The 21,977-nt window shown below is 44.5% G+C and overlaps 1 protein-coding gene across 2 annotated transcripts in view; it reads left to right on the top strand.

The window, feature by feature from the left end:
* LOC121607429 (transcription factor SOX-6-like) overlaps positions 1-21,977 on the top strand; it is a 105,096-nt gene that overhangs the window by 78,311 nt on the left and 4,808 nt on the right. For both annotated transcript variants that reach the window (XM_041938212.1, XM_041938213.1), the window contains exons 10-15: positions 6,812-6,961; positions 8,339-8,516; positions 10,350-10,546; positions 17,379-17,487; positions 18,570-18,740; positions 20,571-20,784. In XM_041938212.1, the coding sequence (XP_041794146.1) occupies positions 6,812-6,961; positions 8,339-8,516; positions 10,350-10,546; positions 17,379-17,487; positions 18,570-18,740; positions 20,571-20,784 (1,019 nt within the window). The remainder of the gene's footprint in view (positions 1-6,811; positions 6,962-8,338; positions 8,517-10,349; positions 10,547-17,378; positions 17,488-18,569; positions 18,741-20,570; positions 20,785-21,977) is intronic.

Consider the following 21,977-nt stretch of genomic DNA (forward strand, 5'->3'; position numbering starts at 1 on the left):
TATCCTGTCGTTATCTTTTCATACTTGTAAAAAAGAGTTTACATCATCTCGAAGGTGGAGGCTGTAACAAGCAAACTAAAGAAGTGCCTTCACAGTATCTACGATGATAACTCGAGTGTTTCACAACCAAATAAACACCTGCAGCAGAACCGAGGTTTCAGAGCAGCAGCAGGAACAAAGAGACAGCTATGACGGTGAGGGTTTGTACACTGACAGAGTACATAATAGATCTAATCCTGAGGGTGTAACCAGTAGGCCCAAGACAATAGCACAGACGTGAGCTGATAAGTGGAAAAGACATTCAAGATAAGAAGCTTTGGCAAACTAAATGAAACTCCTACTTGTTCTAACCTTGCCCTGAGTTCAAGTGGGACAAAAAACCTGCAACATTTTCATGAAATTAAACGCTTCCTATCATTGCACATCCATTGCACTTCCACTCAAACAGCATAATAGTGATTTAGTCTATATGTGGTGCATGAAACCTTTTATATTGTGCACATGAGATCTAGAGGCCAAGACTATTAGGAAACCTGCTATCAGGTAGAGTTCAACTGTGAGAAAGCAGCGTCAACACTATAATAAAAAAGAAGAAGTAGCTATTTTGCATGAGGAGTGATAATAATGACTGCACAGTTAAACTGACAGAAGGCCTAACTTTTATATTATAACAATAATAATATTTTGTATTTGTGACTTTGGTTCTTTGTACAGATAACCAATATTCTCAGCAGCTTCATGTTGCGGTATATGTTCATAAATAGGCCAGAAAACATCCATAAGAGCAAAAATGATGTGTGAAGGAGCGAGGAAATACGAGTGGAAGCTGGCAGAGGCCCAGCATGCACTCATCGTCTCAGCCTCACTTCTTAATGAATGTGAATGGAGCTAGCATTTTTTCAATAAAACAACATGACGCACTGGTTGAAGATAAAGCTCTATAGGCCGACGCGAACATGCTAGCCCGCTTATCTGCTGCCTGTCAGTTGTGTCAAGACAAAAGCTGTTATGATGAATCACAGAGGAATTCCACCCCACCAGCACAACACCTGGCCCAGGCAATTCATCAAATATTTTATTGCCGCTTGACACCTGTGGTTTGAGAATAGCACTTATCCATAATGGTTATCATAGAACATATTTGCACAGGGGGGGAAAAAAGTGAAACAAAAACGGAAAAAAGGAAATAAAAATGAAGTCGCTACTCTTTAAAGGGGGTTTGGAATTTCTCAGCACGACCCCGCCACCAATCGAGCTGTACCTACTATCAGTGGAAAGAACAAAAGCCCTCAAAAGCTTTTTCACCGGCAAACAATGTTGCTTCATCATGTCAGTCATTACCATAGCATGGCTTTTGGATGTTACAAGAATCCTTATCTCAGTTTATTCAATTTGAATTGTGGTTTTCGCTTATCGAGGCCCTCATTAGCCGCTATTGACTTAGCAAAGCGCCACGCTGCGCTGAGGGGATCGGAGCGTCGGCGCTGCCTATCTCCACTCCTGGCTTTGAAATGATCAAAAGAGTCTCTTACCTCTCACAAGAGTGAGAGGTAAGAGGATGAATGATGTCGGAGATGCAAACTCATTCACATTTAAACACTGCCTGAGACGCGGAGAATGAGAGGCAGAGAGGAACCTGAATGAAAGAGGAAGCTTCTCATCATGGCGTTGTCTGAAATCGAGTAGGAGACTGAGAAAGGGAGGAAGACAGAACGCGTGGGGAAGTGTTTATGAGAGAGAAGGGGAAAAAAAAGGGTGATTATCTGAGGAATTTTTGTGAGACGGAGGCGCTGGCTTCCAACACATGTTTGGACATTGTTTTGACAACAATGCCTACGCCAAAAGCAATCATGATGAGATTTATGAGCCGTACTTGTTTAGTTATGTATCTTCATCTCAAAAAATTTGCCAGGAGCACTCTTTGTGCTGTGGTACAGCGGTGCTCGCAGCTCGATGGGATGGACACAATAAAAGCACCTGCACAGTGTGCTGCAGCCTTGTGATAAAAGCGTACTTCGTGAAGTTAACATGGATCCGCATCTTGAGTCAACACTTAACCTCTGTATATGTGTCATATAGGTTGCATCTTTTGTGAGTGCCTTTGCCGCAAATGTGAGCTGCTTGTTTGAGTGAGAGCTTGACAACTACAGGGTTTCCCTCACGAGTTTTGTTAGTAATTTAGCTTTTATATGCCCTTATATTTATTATATCAATAATTTCTATACAGCTATCATATGATATGATGTGTCAGAATCCGACAGATCCTAGCACATCTCGTCTCATTATCAGTATAGCTGTGTAAAAACAATAGCCTACCTCATCCCCGACATGTCCTCTGCTGCAGCACCTCTGCTTGTTTATTGAAGCGTAATCAGTGCAACATCGAATTTCTGCAGAGGTCTTTATTTCAGGTCAGGCAATCCACGTCTGCTTCCAAATTCTGCAGGAAACCCTAAACGAACGTGACTCTGCTGTAAGAGATTTACAACAAACCCGCTGAGTAGAGTAGTCGTTTTATTTCTCTACATCCTGCACTATCTTAAGCCCTTTGGCCTGCATGTAGCCATTGTGGTTACGCTGTAGTGCCACAGTGGCTCTCTCTCTTTCTCAGCTCTGGCTCTGCTTTCTTTACGGGCTCTGCCTTTGGGAGGTGAGGGACAAGGACAGCATTGAAAATCTGTTTTCTCACGGTCATTGTGAATGGATGTTTTCCACCCAGACCCTTTGCTAACATTCTTCTGCTAACTTCTTGTTTCACTGCTCATCACTTATTTACAGTATCATGCATGAAAACTGTCTCCGGCCTTTGCCTCTGCCCTTGACCCTTTGACCCTTTGTTGTTTGTCAGTTTGGCGACGTGTGAACTGAGGCCAGACGCACCGTTGCACTCATGAAAAATAAAATAAAAATGTATCTGACAAGCACTTACATATACAACATTGAATGCATTATAGGGTGAGGTAAACGTACAGTTTAATTTATGTAGTTGCATGCATTAGTGTGTCATTAATCATCATTCGTAATCAATACAACGTGTTTTTCCATTGTGCTTTTGGTGAGTCAGACTGCTGGGAATAAGACGTTACAGTAAAGGTGTTGGTGATGTCTTGGTCCAGTGCACATGCTGAGATCTTGCCTGTTTTTGAGTATTTTTTACTTATTAGTCTCAGTCACACTTGGCTTCACAATGGCCTTAACTCTAGTGTGTGAAACTGTGCATTAGCCTATAAAAAGCATTGTAAATGCACAATTACACCATGTTAGTTCTGCGTTAGCGCTCTTCTGCTACATACTGCAGTCAAGTACACACCAGCTGGCATCAAACACTTTTAATGCCAAATCTGTGCTCAGTACAGGATGGACAGATGTTGTAGCCAGACTCCTCCAGATGTTTCGTAGCTCTGCCCTGTAGCATGCCTTTAGACAGCTGGCTGGCACCGATGGTCAAGCGGGCATAAGCTGGCACACACACAGGGCATAACCTGCGCAAGCAACAAGATGCTTGCCGTTTCCCCAAATCTCCTCAGAAAGAGACAGCTCAATGAGGTGAAGAAACTTGTCAAACCAGAAGCAGGACAACAGAAATGTTTGGCAAACGCAGCCCTGTTGTGCTCGACTCATTACGATCTGACAGCTCTGATAGCGCAAATGTTGTGCTATTGGCGTGGGAACTTGATGGGGCCAATTGTTTCCAGGGCCTCGGAGCAGACCCCTTCACAAATAGTGGATTCCTGCTGAAGAAAGGCCCCCTTTGTCGCAGCTAATTCGAGTGAAATACAGTTGCTTAGCAGACATTCTTGTTGAAATCATAAGACTTTCCTCGCTGTCTGTCTCGATGCTCCGCTCATTACTGTTTCAGTGCGTGAGGCATGAAGACAATGGCGAGGAGCAAAGTTTCGTGCCCCGGAGTCACGATTGGTGGTTTGTCTCGAGTTAAAAAGCTGCAGCATCTGTTCCGTAGAAGCGAACTGGACGTGAGATAATGGCTGTCTTTATGCAGCTCGCCTCTCTGTGTATCTCTTTCACTGTCTTGGACACAGCTAACCCTCCCAGTGAAATATTTAGCCTCCGTCGTCTGTGTGGGCCAGCTCAGTGGCAGTCAATCCATTTCAATCTCTTCCTCCTCCTCCTCCCCCTGAAAACCTGCTGAAAAAGACAAAACCTCATTTGTTTTGTGTACTCCTGAGATCGATAGCAGCTCGACACTAAAAGAGGCCAGCTAAAGGGATTCTCCACTCAGTCCTAATGGGACAGGCAAGGCTGTTGGCAGGCTACAATATAGCAGTCCGGAGTCAGACAGCGATGCCCACACCCAGTCCACAACACCATCACCTTCCCTCTGCTTATGGATTATACAAAAGTAGGCCAAGGCTACTAAAAAAAACCTGCTGATGATCAGGAGGGTCAAAAATGACAAATCGTTTGGATTTTAGTCAAATTAGCACTAACGTCCAAAGGCCAGTCAGATAGTCCAGACAGCTGTGGCATGGCTGGAGGCCCTCTTTGTCAATTTGTAATTTAGGAAATTGTCTTCCCTTGGGGTTTGACTGAACGGCGAGAGCTCTAGTTGGGGTTGTTTACGCTGCACATTGGCCTCCCCAGTCGCCAATCAATCTCGGAGTGTCTTCGAGAAACAGAGAAAAAATAAGGTAAGAGCTCTCGTTCGCAGCCTTTTGTTTGTTCAACAGTTCCCTCTCCTCGTTTGGAACTGCTGACGGAATCGCTGCTAACAGCACAATAGCGGTGGGTGTGTTTGCGCACAAGCCGGCGCGGGTGTGAGATCCTGTGTGTTTTACCTCAAAGACTCGTGTGTCTGCTCCCCCAGGAGCTGTAAGAATATCAGGCATCACCAGAAGTAACTCTGCGGTCGGCTTGATTGACGCGAGAGGCCTCACCACCAGCCATTCAAGGCACATTCTTATGGGGATCTCATATCGCCAGGGGTTGGCCCGGGCGCTCCTGGTGCCTTCCAAGGAAAATAAGCGGCGTGACATCAGGGCTTTGTTTCAACGGCGAGGCCCCTTCTGTTTGTGTTTAATATCGCTCCGAGAGAAGTGGAAAGAGGGCCAGCCAATTTCTCTGGCCCCAACCGCTGAGCCTGGCGCTTCAGCGGTGAAGCGACGGTGGTCTCGTGTGTCTGCGGCGCAACACTCTCTATCCCCCTCTCTCTGCTGCTCTATCGCACACTCTTCGCTTCTGGATCTCTGGCCTCAGGAGGCTTTGCAGTTTTGACTACAGGGAAATCAGATCTCACAACACCGGGGGCCGCTTAGGCTGAGGGGCCAGAGAGCAGAAAGAAGCGGAGACGGAGGTATGAAGAACGATCGCGGGACAAAACGTCGAGACAAAAGAAGAAGGGAGAGAGTCCGAGGGAGATCAAAAGAGAGGAGGACAGACGTGGGACAGGAACGTGGAGGGGGGGGGGGGGGATAGATGAGGTGAGAGTAAGGAAAAATGAGAGGAAAGCACATGAAGGATCGAGAGGAGGGAGTCTTAAGTGAAGGCCAGCCACGTCTGGGTGGTTTTCCTGAGGACAGGCTCTTTGATACTCCAGCACTCACACTCCAATGCATTTAGACAGGGGTTGACAGTGGTTACAGGCAGCGGTTTGTCTGGCCAGCTAGCTTTGATTTAGAAGACCCTGGACTGTGGGCCGAGTATTTGACTCTTTGATTTTGGTTGGATGGAAAATCGGTACTTTTTTTTTTTTTTGCTACATTTAAAGTTTTCGTCCAACCCTGAAGGCAGATGTATTAACTTTCCAAGTGTTTTTTTTTTTTTAAGTTTCTATTATTTTTACAATATTTTCAAGTGTTTTTCAATTGACTCGGGCCCAAGATGTAATTGCAGTATGACTACACCTACTTAAACATGATTATCCACTATTGTCTTTGGGATTAAAGATGGAGAAGAAACTCAGTTGTCTGGACTGTTAATGCAAGGACTAACCATATGTGACAAGATTAGTCTCAAGTGTTTTTTGAGACTCATGAAGTATTGTTTGCGATCCTAATTTGATTTTATTTTATTTGCCTGTTGCAATTTAAAATTACAGCTCTGTTGTGAAAGCCAAGACTCTCAAAAAAAGGTTAAATAGTCAGGATAACAAAAGCAGCTTTGTGGCTTATTTCCATTGTGGTTCACTCTTTGTTTTTTGCTTTTTTGAAATATAAAGAAAGGCAGCCTTCTATTGTTAGCAATGCTGAGCCAGGCATTGTCTAAAAAGATGATTTCCATACTTGCACTCTCATTTTTTTTTTTTTTCCGCAGAACCAAGTATTAGATATCCAATTTTGGATAGAAGGAAGAATTCAAGCAAAGCATTCAAATGTTTCTTTAGCTATTGTTTGGATTTATTTCTAGATGCAAATCGATATAAAAGCTGCTCCCAGCATCTGTTGAAAGAATAAGGGTCAGAGACGGATCGTAGATAATTCAGAATAAAAAGGCTTTGCTGGAATGCCTCCCTGATAAATACTCGCCCTCTCAAACAAATTTTCCGTTTGTGCGCGACACTCCTGTCTTCAGGGTCTAGGTGTGTGTGTGTGTGTGTGCGCACGCACATTTGTTTCCATATGAGTCCAGTGTGTGTTTGGCTCAGACACACACCCATCAAACCTCAGAAGATGCGGGCAGCACCAGAGAGAGGATACAGCAAAAAAAAAAAAAAAAAAAAAAAAACACAACAGGATCAAGGTTGGTTGGGGGGGGGGGCAGAAGAAAAGAGAATGAAAGAGGAAAGCCACTGACTAGCTGCTGGCGAGCGATGTTAATAGCCTGTCGGTTTTGCTGGTTTCTTCCCTTTTTGCAGCAGCTGTATGCCGCCCAGCTGGCAAGCATGCAGATCTCGCCGGGAGCCAAGATGACTCCCCTCCCGCAGGCTCCCAACTCCTCCGGCCCCCTTTCCCCCTCCGCCCTGAAGAACGAGAAGCGAGCATGCAGTCCTGTCACTCAGATTAAGGTGAGTCCATCCTGGTCAATGTTGGAAAATGGTTGATGTGGAATGGCAGAGCTGTTTAAATGATTCAACAGGATTTATACCAGCCAGGTGGACCTATTGTGATTGATCGTACTGAAATTAAGGAGATGAACCAACAAGCAGGAGGCAAAGACAACAGGACCATGAAGGAAAGTTGACTATATGCAATAAACAGTGCTTAAGGTATATATATTGGGAAAACAGGGTCTCTGTGGTGCACAAAGTAATCGACAACATAATAAGACAAAGGAAACAGTGAGTTTGGAATATGTTCGGCAGGAAAACACACAAGAAAAATAATGATAATGATCAGTTCAAGTAAAAGTGAGAGGCTGGAAATTTGGAAGTTGTTGAAACAACGATCTGCTCATGGGCCTGTGCTTTTCACCGTCAATTAGAAGCAGCTTATTTAAAAGTCAGACACTGATACACACAAACACACACACACACGCACGCACACACACTGACACTGGCGCTGGCTGCTGTTTGGCAGGAGCCCAGACCCCTTCACTGGAGAGAGCGTATGCCTCATCTTTACTCGACGACGAGGCAGTAATGGAAGCCATGTGTGTGTGTGGGGCACAGCTGCAACCGGCGTCACAATAGACCGGCGTCAGAGCTCGCCGCACTCAAACAGTAGTGCTGTGCTTTCCAAACTCCCCACCCACCGCCCCCACGCATGCTCAACCCCCCCCCTCCCCCCGCTGCACTTTGGCCTGCCACCCGCAGCCAAATTCAGTCAATTACACTTCCAATGGTGACCCATTTTCACAGAAGAAACATCATTATGCCAAAATGTTGCTTTATAGCCAGCGTCTGTGTCACACTTTATATTATCCCAAGCTTCTCCACAAGTAGTGTTTCAGCATTAGCAGTGTTGGTGAACTTCATGCTGTGCCAATGGACGGACCAAGGAGAAGGGGGTTATGCTGCACGACGTTTCGATGCATGTTTTCATACTACACTCCTTACTGGAATCCAGAAATTTAATAGAATTTGAATTTGAAACCTACATTGTTTACATCCACGTCCTCTGTTGCTGCATTGTTATGTTTCTTGGTGCATTGATGTCTCTGAATGTTGATCACTGGAATAGCGTGAAAACCATTGGCAGGCCTGCACATCACGCTCCCACGTGCATGTGCGACCTTGTGTGCATATGTAAGATGCTAACAAAATGAGGGCCGCCCTTAAAAACGTGCTTCAAAGTGCTGCTAGTGGACCACAAAGAATACACATTAATTAGTGACACTGATTAGAAACTGGGCCACATGCTGACTGAGTTTTTAATGGCTTCTTTCAGTTATATTTTCATACAGATCCTGATCCTTTTAAAACCGATGCGTCTTAACTTAACAGGAGGAAGGATCCACGCAGCCATTGAACCTCTCAGCCAGACCCAAGACAGCCGAGCCTCTTCGCTCCCCGACGTCCCCGACACAGAGTCTGTTCTCCGGAAACAAGACCAGCCCTACAGGCATGGGAAAGGGCCGCATCCCGAGCCCCATCCCCAGCATGGGCAGGAACACCTCTCTGGGTATGTAGCAAACACACATATGCACCCCAGCACTGGTGTTACAGAGGAAGTGGACTCAACACTCAACACAAATGAGGAGTTTCAGAGGATTTAATGTCTCTTCAGACAACAATAGTGCATACGACAAGTCAAGGTATCCAAAGCAAAGGCAGGGAGAACAGTCAGAATCCAAAAAGGGTCATAAACAAAGAACACTGGAATCACAAGAAAACGCTGGATAACAAGACACATGGTATGAAGCCTCTGGCAGGAGAAAGAGGAAAGACAAAAGGTATATATAGGGAGGGGCAGGTGGACAATAGGGCACAGGTGAAACACATCAGGCTGATTAGGAAGGGCGGGAAACTTGACAGGAACTTAAGGAATGAACAGAAACCTACCAAAATAAAACAGGAAGTGAATCACAAACACAAACTTGACAGATCATGACAACCACTGGGTGGCCAAAAAGAAGTGCATTAGCGTTGGCTTTACTGAAATGTTCAATAAGAAAAAGCTGTGAGGGGCAACACTCACATACACATGTGCACATACACAAACTCTCACACACAAACAAACACTCCTGTACGCCGCTGTATTGTTCACATCTGTACATCCATCCAGAGCAAACAGCTTAAAACTGCGCCTTCCCCTCAACCGGAAAAACAAAAACACCACCCACCCAAACACCACCCTTTCCCCCTGCCACACACAGACAAACCAAGCAGCGTTGCATGCGCCTGATAGGCTGCAGACACCTCAACCCCACGAGGAGACCTGTGTGTGAGTGTGTGTGTGTGTACTGGTGTGTGTGTGTTTGTGTTTTACAGGAGTCCAAAGCCCTGTATTTAGCCCCAATGAAAACCCCGGCAGCGGAAGCAGTGAAACCCAGCACACGTTATTTGGTTTTTAAGAGCTTCCTCACATCATTGTCTGCCCGCGTTAGACCTTTTATGCCCCTACCTCTGCTATCTGTTATTAAGGCCAATCTAAACCCTCTCATTATATCCCCCCAGAAAACAATTTTGCCAGCTCCTCTGGAGTGGCTTTGAGGACGCGTCGCTTGTGTTCCCTGCAAAGTTATTTTTTGCCCATTTTAACGGCCACCCAAGCATACAGGGCTTCCTACTCGTCTGCTAATTAAACGAGGAGGGCGACGGAAACTTTGGCATCCTTTTATTTATTTATTTTCTTCCTCGTTCTTCAAATGTGCATCGGCTTCAAGAGCGCGAAGCACGGTACATAAACAAGGAGGAGCTTCGGTCATGTTTAGACACAAGTGGAAAACAACTTCAGCAGCATTTTGCCCCTGATAAGACTGGAAACATCCCCTTTTTTTTTTTTTTTTTTTTTTTACAGATGTTTAAATAGCTGTTCTAGGAATTCGTCTGCAGCCATTCTGGATTTTTCAGAGCTTGCTGGTGTTTGAAGGAGCTTGAAACACGCACATACAACAAACTGGGTTGTTCAGGTGTTTAAATATACCATTTTTCTGCTAAATTTATATTAATTTATTTGTGTCCTCTTCTCATTAGTTCTTGCTAAAAAAGAGAAAATTCACACACTTTTTGGACCAACCAGAACTCAGCAACACTTGAATCAGTCTCCAATAGTAACCTGGTTGTTGCCAGGCTGTTGTCAACTCTGATCAAACCACTTGACCACATAATATTAGTTTGTTTCTGAGTTGAACTTCAGTTGTTCCCTATTTACAGTCGTCATTAATGCTTGAGGTTGATGAATAAACCCTGGCCAGTTGTATTGAAGCCACACAGTCTTTGTTTTGCTTTCCCGTCCGGCCAATCAAAGTAACAAACGCTCGTCCCTCTCTGCTGTCCCGTCCTCCCCTCCCAGACATCCTGTCCAGCCTCAACTCCACAGCGCTGTTTGGGGACCAGGACGCGGTGATGAAGGCCATCCAAGAGGCCAGGAGCATGAGGGAGCAGATCCAGAGGGAGCAGCTCCACCACCAGCAGCAGCAGCCAGGACACCAGAGTCTGGAGGCCAAACTGTCCGCCCTCAGCAGCATGAGCCTCAACAACGGCAACAAGGTTAGAGGGACAGACCGATCACATGCGGCTACATAAGAAGACACTGATAAGCTGATAAGGTCTATAAGAATCACATGGTCTAAATGCAGTTTTCAAAGGCATTTTCTTTCATGTGAAGAAAGAATTCTGATTGAAATGCTGATGGGTCTGCATGCACACATCCACAAAACGTACATCATGTACAGTCCATGTGACACACATCAGCAAGCAGTGGGGGAGAGTGACATTCGCCCATGAACTGCACTCCTGCGGTCCTGTCACTTGAGTATTTCCATTTTATGCTACTTTGTACCTTCATTTGTCAGCTATAGCTACTGTGAAGGTTTTACAGAGAGAACATATGATCAGCTTTTAAAACAGGATGCATATTAGGCATTAAAACACTTAACAGTGCATTAAAAATGTAAAAAAGTAGCATCACCTGGACCAGGTGAAACTGTAAGAGGCTGTGTACATGTTAATGCGTCAGTAGTACTAGTTTGACACTCTGATAGGTCCTGTTTTGCATAATAAATATATTTACTTTTGATACTTAAGTAGATGTTGCTGATAATTACTTTTTACTTTTACTTCACATTTTGATGTTTCTTTTTATTGGCTAGCCGTTAGAGGAAGCTGTACCTCCAACACAGAAATTTCAAAGTAAAAGCACACAAACACTCAAAGAAAACAGTCACAGTCACAGTTTCTTGGATTCAGAGTTTATTAATTCAAGGATCTTTTATATCACCACATCTTAATCCCATATGCTTGATATCATTACTTCTCATTCAGTAAAACATGTGTTGAGAAGAAAAGGGATAGGATCTATTTTGTATTTATCCCGTCCAGATCCATGCACCGTTCTCTCCTGCTGCTTCACACACACACTCAGATAAATCTCCAGACTTTCTCCAGCACGTCTTTGGCCGAGCGTTCAAGGTCTCAGCTCAGCTCCTGCATGAGCCTGAAGAATATTCATGGATGATATTTGGTGTTGTTTGGCTCGGCCTGCAGCTCTAGAGGACTTCTCTTTTCTCCTCTCATCTCCACGGCCACCCAGAAGCCAACAGCTTTGAAGAGGGAGCAGCTGGGCCAATGACAAGTGATGGTTTTGGCGTGTGTGTGTGTGTGTGTGTGTGTTTGTGTGCCTGCTTTGACTGAGACTGAGTGGGTGTTTTTTTGGAGAAGAGATGGTGTTAACATTAGTGTGTGTGTGTGTGTGTGTGTGTGTGTGTGTGTGTGTGTGTGTGTATAATGGAGTCCAGCTCTCCACTTGCCCTGGAGGGGGGATCCCGGCCTCAGGGTTTTAGCCCAATTAAAGGGCCTTTCTCAGGGAAGGGACCTCCCCCCTCCATGCTCACCTCACACCTCCCCCCCCCCCCCCCCCCCCCCCCCCCCCCGCTCATCTCTCCCCCTTGGGCTGAAGGAGACAGAGTCTTTGTACCAGGATCTCATGTCCAGAGGGAAATCCATATTCCAAAACATCTTCAATCAGTCTGATCAGCCAATCATAGATTCCAGGGATCAGACATTCAGTAAAATAGGAAACATGATTAAACCGGGTCTCCTGCGCAATTGATCCCATGTTGCTTACATGGGTGAGGAGAAGGAGGAGGAGAGGAACTCATGAATATTTTAGGGGTGGAGACTTTGAACCCACCAACCCCAAGTAGGTCATGATTGGTGCACTCCAAGGATAGGCTGTTTTGAATTTTTTGGACTTGTTTGCTTTGCATCTTCTGTAGGAAAACATCCAAAATCTGGCAAAATATATCTCTGCTGTACTTATCCTCAGTCCCAAGTTGATTTTTTTTATAAGTCATTATACTAGTAAACACTGAGAAACTCATAAATATAAATATACAACAGCCTGGACTAATAAACTGTTGATTAAAATTTAATGTGAGTTGTCTGCTGCAGGTCTGGCAAAAATCCCACCGACTAAGTTTGTGCTTTTAAAGAGCTTTCCGCGCAGAGTTAACTTTGAGATGATCACACATTAAGGTGAGCGTGTCGCAGGGAGAGCCCTACATGCTTCTCAAGCTCTATATTTTCCAACTTTATAAGAACAAAACCAAAGCAATGCAGTAATTTGGTTTATAGCTCCATGCCTCCTAATAAAAAGCTCATTTGGAAAGTCTCAAAGTAATTGTTTCCGGTTCGAGGACGACAGCACGCCGTGCTGTTTGTTGTCAGTTTGTTATTCGTTACCTAACAACAGCAGCTCAAAGACTCTTTCTCTTTGCTTTAAATGCATAATTTTTTCTTTGGGACGGAGAAGTTTTTTTTGTGTTTTTTTTTTCGAAAGCGCTCAAAGGCTTTGCTCTGTCTTAAACAATTCATGGATGGAACTTGCTGGATCGTGAGAGTGTGACTCACCCGCTCCACCTCGGGAGGCAATGAGACCAGCTCTTTTTCTTTACCTTGGATTTGTGTGTTGTTTTCTGTTCGGCGAATAAATTTGTTACTCAAATCCTCCCCTTAGAAACTTTGAGGCTCTGCCCAAGCCTTTTTTGTTTTATGACATTGTACGAACACAGCATATTAGGCGTCTTTGGAGGGAGTGAGACAACTGCTGTACATGGTATCTCAGTGTAATACTGAATGTTGAGCTATTTATTGCCGGCGCTGATTCGACTCAAAGCGAGCCATCGCGGTGACGTCCGAGTGCGTGTGTTTGTGTTTATTTCACTTTCTGTTTGTGTATTTCTGTCCCACAGCATTCATTTCAAGCATAGACGACATAGACGTTTCCCTAAGAGCCGAAACTGATCCTGGCCTCCTTTGTGTGTGTGTGTGTGTGTGTGTGTGTGTGTGTGTCCTGGCTCTGCGCTGGCCTTGGCCATGTTAATGTCATTATAGCTGGTGTACAGACGAGAGGCCTGGCCAGTTAGTGGCATTGTTGAGTATCACCTTACGCTTACGTTGCTTCCAGCTGGCCTGCGGCTGCCAAAGCTCACTGAAATAGCCACTGTGTATGACTGTGTGGGTGTGTGTGTGTGTGTGTGTGTGTGTGTGTGTGTGTGTGTGTGTGCATAAAAGCCTGTGTGCATTTTTTTTTCATCTAAACAGCCACAAAACACTCCCTAAGCCCACTTGAAGGAAAACACCAAGTTTCTGAGAGGTTGGCACATTACTCAACACATGACATGTTTTGGATGAAAACATGAAACTCGACCATGTGTCCCTGGTAGATTGTTCACTCGGGCTCTAACTCATTACAATATAACGTGATAACATGCAGAAGTGCGCGCGCTAAGTTATCTTAAACGTGTGACAGCCTTGCACAGGAACTTTGTGAAGTTTGGATGAAAAATAATACAGTGCTTTGAACCACGAGGGGCTACTTTTCCTGTTTCCATAAGAGGGGAAGGTGGTGGGTGATGGCAGACTGAGAGCAGGTAAAATCTACAAGGAGCATAAAGTGTTTTTATGGCTCCAGATCTGTTGTCTCACTTCGGATGATGCTGGGCATGCACACGATCACTCAACAGCCGATTCTAAATTGCAAGCATTGAATGACGGCGTCGGCATTCACAACATTTAAGTTGACCGAGGGGCTGATGTGCAGAAACCTGCTGTATTCTTCTAAAGCTGTGAGCTGATCCCTCGGCAGCTGTGCAAAAGTGGGTTTTGACACTTTGCCAGAAATATAGAATTTAAAGAAATGACATTAATTTTTCTTTAAAAATTAATTAATGACCAAAAAGTATTAAAAACTAGAGCTTAAATGACTACCATCGGGAGGTCAGGGTGAACTGAAGTTATATTGTCCTCACTCTATTTATAAATCATACATTTTTATACATGTTAAGTCAGATTTGTAAAAGTGTAAAACGCTATTCAGTAGACCTCCTTTATTTCTTGAACATGCACATTCCTCTCAGACTAAGTTTTGTGTACTTCAACCAAGTATTTATTCAAAACTTTTGCATGGTTTTTAAAATTCACAAGATCTCTAAATTTTATGGTCTTTAATCTAATCTGGCCCATTATAGAGGAATGTCTTTTGTCTGCGTCCTCTTTAATAAAGTCGGTCGGCAGGCTTGCACTTTCTGCTGGTAGAGCAGAATGAGTCTGGAAGGAGGCGAGGAGGGAGGAAATGGTTGTATAGAAGTTTATATTGGCTCTGCTGGTGATTTTGGTCTTTGTAGGAAGCAAGCCTGTGAAACCGACAGCTCAGACAGTTCCAAGTCTTGATTAAAGGTCGACGTAATGTTGCTGTATTTGAAGCCTGAATGATATACATTATAATAATGTATACTACAAAGCTGAGTCTGGCACCTGCAAATAGACTGTTGAGTGTCTACTTCTCTGGGGCTGGAGCCTCAAGGGGTGGAGGGCTGGTGGTGGTGTTAAGGGCTATGAATAGGAGGAATGGTGAAAAGGAGAAAGAGGGGAGGAGGAAAAAAAACAGAACGGAGCTGACTGACAGCTCTATCGGCACACAGAAAAATCTGGAGGAGAGAGAAAGAAAGATGAAGAAAATAGGAAGAGAGAGGGGGAACATCGGGAGGGGGACTGAGGAGGCTGCCAAACTTGATTGGCCCGGGAGGAGACAGTAAACGGTTGCGGGTCAGCTGGAGGCACGCCGCGCTGGCGGTAGGCGAGTTGTAACTGTGGTAATGAGCTCAATACGGTGTGGATAAAAAAAAAATGTTTGGAGCGTTACCCTAGCAACAGTGGACAGACGCAGACGCCAAGAAGAGGAGAGACCAGGCGGAACAAAAAGAGTCGGGTGTCTCTTAAATTTAGAAATATACATTCAGCAGCAATATTGGACTGAAGACCCAACGAACAGTGTGTTAAACAAACTGCAGCGGCACACATGGGATGTGTTTCTGGGGTTTCTTGTTTGTGCAGATTCAAAGTGGCTTTTTTAAAAATATTTTTAATTAGTCGTCAGTCTCAATCTTCTGCTCCGTTTCATTTATCTTTGTCCTTGCACAGGTCCTTCATTGTGTTTGATTATTAATTAAGTCCTTGGTTAGTCAACTTGTTGGCTTTGAAGTCAAGTGTAACTCGTTTTGCTCCTATTCAGACCTGGGTTAAATAGTAATGCAATATGAAGCAGGTGATTGGCGGGTTCAGTAGTGCCAGATAAAAGTTTGCTTCCTCTTCATTGTAATTGGCTGAGCATCACTCCCGAACCGCTGACAGTGGCTGTTTTTCACCAGGTAATTCCTCTGTGATGAAGAGTCGAAGACAAAAGCATTCGGAGGAGCACAGTCCAATAGAGTACACAAAATAAAGGGAGTCTCATAAAAAAGAGAAAGTTTTGAAAAAAAAAAGTCTATAATGCTGCTCCAAAAGGCAGCAGTCCAGTATCAAACCAGCAGGCGCACCAGCCAAACCTATTTCAATCTTGACTAAACAAAGCAAAGACAGCTCCTTATTGCATTTGCCACAAGAGCTTTCAAGTAGACCAAAAGTAGACCAACCGCATGGAGTATTTGCAAATTTTGACCCAGGTCTGCTGTTAATCTGTATTTTGGATCAGTCTACCTCTATTGATGCTGCCCTAGTCCATTTTCCAAAAAGCCTAACTCCACTGTGCATTAGTTTTCCATCGGCCTCCTCCCGCTTACCAGCAACATTCGTACGTCTTTAACTACGTAGGATGTTTAGAAATTATTCCCATTAGAGCATCTAATAAAATATTGCGGAGCAGCCATGATTAGCATCGTTTTGAGAACTGCAAATCTCTCGAACTTTTAGCGCTGAAGTGCCAATGGTTGACTCTCACTGGTCTGAAAGCATCATCATGAGCCACATCCACTTTTCCCAGCCTATTGTTTAGCATTACAAGATTACAAAGAACTCCTCAGTGGACTCGAGGTCTTATTCTTGTCTCTGGACTAGTTTTCCATTCCATTCCTCTTCCTTTTTTCTTTTTTCTCTCTATCTCTCTGTGTCTCCGTCTTTCTCTCTTTTCTTTAGTCCTTTGTTAGGCGGTTGCTTCCTGCGGTGAGCATGGCACTGCCCAGGCACATGTTCTGTGGTGGGCCTGATTACAGCCCTGCCGTAGTGCTGACATTGGCCCGCGCCGACTCCTCATCTATAAACACACACACACACACACACACACACACACACACACACACACACACATGAACACATACACGCTGGCCCCTAAGTTCCACCAACCCTGCCAGCGGCTACCGCGGCATGACTTCACCCGGCAACCATTCCTTGCGTCAAACAAAATGCCTCTGTCACCAGAAAAAGGAGGAGAGCCGAGAGGGAGGAAGGGAGGGAGGGGAGGCCGGGGAGAAGAGAAGAGGAGGAGTGTAGCTGTGCGGTAGCAGCGCGGAGGGTTCGATGTTTTCCACCACAGTTTGGGAGCGTGGTTGGGTAATTTTAGCTGGAAGGCCCCGAGGCGGGCTGCTCGTAGAAGTTATTTGTCTCAGAAGTGGAGAGGCAGGCAGACGGCAGAATCAGAGGGAGCGCATGATGATGGGCGGTTCGGAGGCTGTTGATTAGCATGGGCTTGAAGAGGCTCTGACTTGTCTATTAGTTTATTGCATAACCACCATCATGACTCATTTCCCTCAGATAACTGTAAAGAAACTAGTAAAGCCGCATCCAAACGGACTGCCCATTTTTCAGGGGCTGGACGTTCCTCCGTGCCAACTCAACCCAACAATTAGCTTTATTGTCATTACCATCAAAGTCATCCCTAGTGACCCAATTTAAAAGATGCCAGGCACAGACAAGGACTTGGTCCAGACATTAACGAGTAAGAATTGAACAGGACTTCACTTTTTTTTGGCAACTTCAGCAATGCTGCAGCCGCGCCGTATTTGCAACTTGCTTCAAATAACCTTTCATTTGTTTTCTCGCGCTGCAGGAGCGGCTGCACTACGAGACGCTGAGCCAGCACCTGGGGAAGCTCGGGGAGGATGCTGGGAAGATGGTCCATCGAGTCATTGACCTGACGAGACCAGAAGATCTGGATGGTACGTAACTCCGCCGCCTATCTCCGTGTCCCTCTTTCTTTAGCGCTCCGCATCTTTTGTTTGTTAAATTTGATTAGATTGACCTACACTCTCACGTCTGACCTCCTCCTTTTCATTCACTTATAATCGTGGTAATTCAGAAATGTATGCAGATGCATAAAAGACATGAGAAAAAAATGAAATTCTATAGGGATATAAAAGCAAGGAGTTGCGGACTCTTGAGAAGCAGAGTAAGTTAGAAGCAGTCACATCCTGTTCAGACTAAATTGATACCAGTGACCCTTAACTCTGTGGGCCCCACATAGAAGAGGCCCCACTTCTGGGGGTCTCACATCTCAGAACTCCACAATGCAGAAGAAGGCATCTTGCAGAAAGCCAGAACATGCAGGTATTCAGTGAATACAAATATTTATTGTGCTCCTCAGGAAGCCACGGTGAAGGACACACTCAGCAGCTAAACAGTGTGTTCAATGTCAACATTTTACTCTCTTGAAAGATTTTACACTGTTATTATTCCTGCAAGTACATGACAAGAGGCTAAATTCTCCTCCTTTTTTTCTGCGACGAGTGTTTGTGACACAAGATCCCACCCAGTGCAAGTATGCAAACACGAGCAGGAGGACGGTCAATGAAGTTGACTGCAAATAAGAATCCTCTCATTTTTAATTAATCATAGCAAGAACCGACTCCATGCCCTGGGATCAGTTTGCAGATAATGTCTCTGAATCTACTTTAAGGACACAGACTTTGTGTTAAAGTCTTTTTTCTCCCAAACCCACCTGTTACTCATAAACCACCGCTGTTTGCAGGCGAAGAGGAGTTCAGGAGTGCTCATTGTGGTTTAGTTTAGAATGAGAGGAGTAAACATGAGAGTATAGGCATTAAGATGCTATCAGGCACATGCAAACTGACTATGGTGTGTTGAGGGAATCCCAGCAGGACCTCCATCAGATATTTGTTATACTTCTGTTACACATCCTCTCCCAAGGAGGCAAAGGAGGCAGGGAGGGGCTCATCCTCATCAGTGCAATAACCTGCAGGATGAGCGTGTCATCGAGGTGTCATTCCTTCGTGTCACGCAGGGAGTAATATCACGGAGGCGCGGGTGTTCAGGGAGGCGCGAGGCAGGAACAACAGCGAGCCCCACATCAAGAGGCCCATGAACGCCTTCATGGTGTGGGCCAAAGACGAGAGGAGGAAGATCCTGCAGACCTTCCCCGACATGCACAACTCCAACATCAGCAAAATCCTCGGTGAGATTTCACATGTTTAGCTTTGACAGGAGAGAGGGAGAATTCTTCCACCCTGAATGTTAACCTAACTTCAATGTTCTGCTTTTAGAGAATTGTCCACGTTCTATTTGGTTCAAATGAAGCTGGGGTGAATTATACTGTGTATGTCAATGGGTCTGTGCTAAATGGATTAATGGTGAATATTGGAAAATGGTAGAAAATAGACACAAAATTTCTCATATTAACAGATTTTTAATATGACCTCTTTGTAGTCACGCTTAGAGCGATACGGGCAGCTTATTTCTCAACACTTTCTGTTACTGAAGCAATTTCTGATGTGTTCTTGCCACAAGAGCACTTCACTTACTATAAGCTGCCGTTCACTCATCTCCTTTTGGATGCGCTGTAACATAAATTCTGCGTGTAAACCAGTTTAAGCCAGTTTTTTAAGAAATCTCTGTAAGATTAGGTGGGATTAAAAAGAAAATAATTACCATTATATGCTGTGTATCAACACTTTACAGGCACACACACTCGTTCCACTATCTCGTTCAAAGATCGTTCATACAGTTCACAGGGTTTTCCTACCAGCAGCCAACTATAAGGAGGACTAGTGTGTACTAGTTTTTCAACCTGCAACGCTTCACACACAGAGCTCCACTGTGTCAGCCTGACTAGTGTGATGGATGCATTCAGTTATAAAGCAGCCGTGTTGATACTAGCCTCCTCGACACAGATAGCCATTCACACGGCACTGAGCAGAACGCTTGTTGGTTAAATGTCCGTGAGACCTCCGCTGTCCGACGCAGGGCTCCAGTGAGCTTCAGGGTTGCTCCTGAGCGGCATTCAAAAATTGCTTTTTCTTAGGTGGGTTTCTGTTCCTGACTCGGAGCTTTGAATGGGCTCTGATGAAGGAGCGCTCTGTGTTTTGACGAAATGCTTCCTGCATTTATGTGATTTATGAAATTTCACTGAGAGAATCTAAATTTAAGTCAGATATTTATTTCCGTTTTATAATGAACCGTCACAAAATTACTTGACAGTAATTTATCAAGCCTCTGCGGAAAAATAGGAACAAAAAGAACTTAAAGTGCACAATTGTGTATGTGTATATGACTGCATGTGTACAATTCATGTCTCTCCAACATAATAACACAGCTGGACTTTGGGGAGTGGGTGGCAAGCTTAAAAAACTCATCTCTGTTTCCTGTGTCACAAAAGTACAAGAGTAGTGTGTGATAAACCTTGATAAACAGAGACGTGAGGCGGAGTGTGTACAGCAGTTGTCGGAGTGCTTCGCAGATGTGCTGCATTCCTGCGGTAATGGCCCTGTCCACTTGTTCAGAAAGGTCCTCTTACCGGGAAAAATAAGAAGTACACAATGTGTCATTCTTCTTGAGCCAAGAGGGAGCAGAGTGTTATCCATTCCTGATTTTTAACAGCTTCCTTCGTTAGAGACTCAGTGGTGCTCACATGATAAAAACATCCAACCTGAAGGAACCTGAAGGAACCTCCAGAGATGCTGACGTGTTTATGTGCCAAACCAAGGCCCTGTGACGCTTTTGTATGATTGAATTATGTGCAGCTGTAATTGTCAGTAAGTTAGCATTGTCAGATCACTGATTCACATCCATTTAAGCTCAAACTCTGCACTCAAACAGGATCATTGACACAGTTCAGAAAAGCATGTTAAGACCTTTTCGTCACTCCCTGAAGTCTCCAAATGTAAGGAAGTGTAAATTTAGTCACTTCCTAAAGTCTGTAATGTTGATTTCCTGATATATGAACATGTTTTATGAGAAAGTGAAACTGGAAAACAGACAAAACTAACATATCAATCATTTGCTCCAGGCTCTCGCTGGAAGGCCATGACCAACCAGGAGAAGCAGCCGTACTACGAGGAGCAGGCCCGCTTGAGCAAGATCCACCTGGAGAAATATCCCAACTACAAGTACAAACCCCGGCCCAAGAGAACCTGCATCATCGACGGCAAGAAGCTGCGCATCGGAGAGTACAAGCAGATGATGCGGTCACGGCGTCAGGAGATGAGGCAGTTCTTTGTGGGGTGAGTATCGGTAATAATGTGTAACTGTGATTTAAATCCCAGAACAAACACAACATGAAACCGGTAACCCGCACACAGCCACTCAGCCTGCAGTATTGTTTTCCCCCTTAGAAAATGGTCGGGCTTGAGGGGGTTAAGAAACTTTACTCGGTGCTGTTGAGGAGACAGGTGTGTGTCTCAAAGAAGGTCCTTCTTCATCCTCCGCCTGACAGTGTCATGTGTTTGCAATGGAATTCTCTATGTTAGTGCAATAATTTGTTATTGCAATGTATTTCTTAATGGAGATAACTTGTTCAACACATTTTTATCCAAACCTGTCAACACCGGGGTAAAATCAGCTCCAGGCAACTGCTTGGTTTAAATTATCAGAGCAACAAAGATTGAGTTAATGAGCTCCAGCATTACGTGACTACAGTTAGGTGGTCAGAATTACCCTTCATCAAGTACAGGCAAGCCTCTTCCCATCATTTTGGCAGCTACTCCAGCCCTCTCATGCTCAGCCATCTCTTTCTTCTTCTTGTTTTATGGCCGTGATGAGTGAATCAATAGATCAAACAGCTAACGTTCGACTTACTGCCACCTGCTGCACCGGAGGAGGATGTAGCAAACGCATCAAATATTAATCAACGTTACAGTCAACATTTTTTTTTTTGTTAGAAAGGTAAAAAATACAGGAGATTTATAGGAAAGCATTTAAACGGGAGGACAGCAGGAGGGAAGGGTTAAATACAGGAGACATCAATGAAAGGCTCCTTGTCTTACTAAAAAAAGACTTTGACTCATTAACTGCTGCACCTGTCACCTTTCAGTTCAGTGGATACTTTAATAAACATGCCATCTTTCTGGCCACCTTGGTCTGACTATAGGCATTTAAGTAAGAAGAATTGGGGGCACTTTTTTGGGATACTTCACAAGCAACTGCTCTGTTTTTTTAAGCACTTTATATGAGGTGTTTTTACTTGATGTACCTCAGTATGAATATAAAAGAAATATTCTTAACTACATCCATTTGCTAGAGGTTTGTGGAGTGACCATCAGGGTTTATGGAGCATTTATGAAAGGCTTCTTCTTGGAGCCTCCTGGTTGTATCTGCAAAACCTTTTAAACAGTTATTGAGGAGCATGGGATTTTTTAGAGTGTAGTCAGTGCAGCGAAGGGAAAAACAGTGGCATTGTCTTAATAGGAACCAGCCA

The sequence above is a fragment of the Chelmon rostratus genome, chromosome 6 (assembly GCF_017976325.1).
Source record: "Chelmon rostratus isolate fCheRos1 chromosome 6, fCheRos1.pri, whole genome shotgun sequence".
Classification (NCBI taxonomy): Eukaryota; Metazoa; Chordata; class Actinopteri; order Chaetodontiformes; family Chaetodontidae; genus Chelmon; species Chelmon rostratus.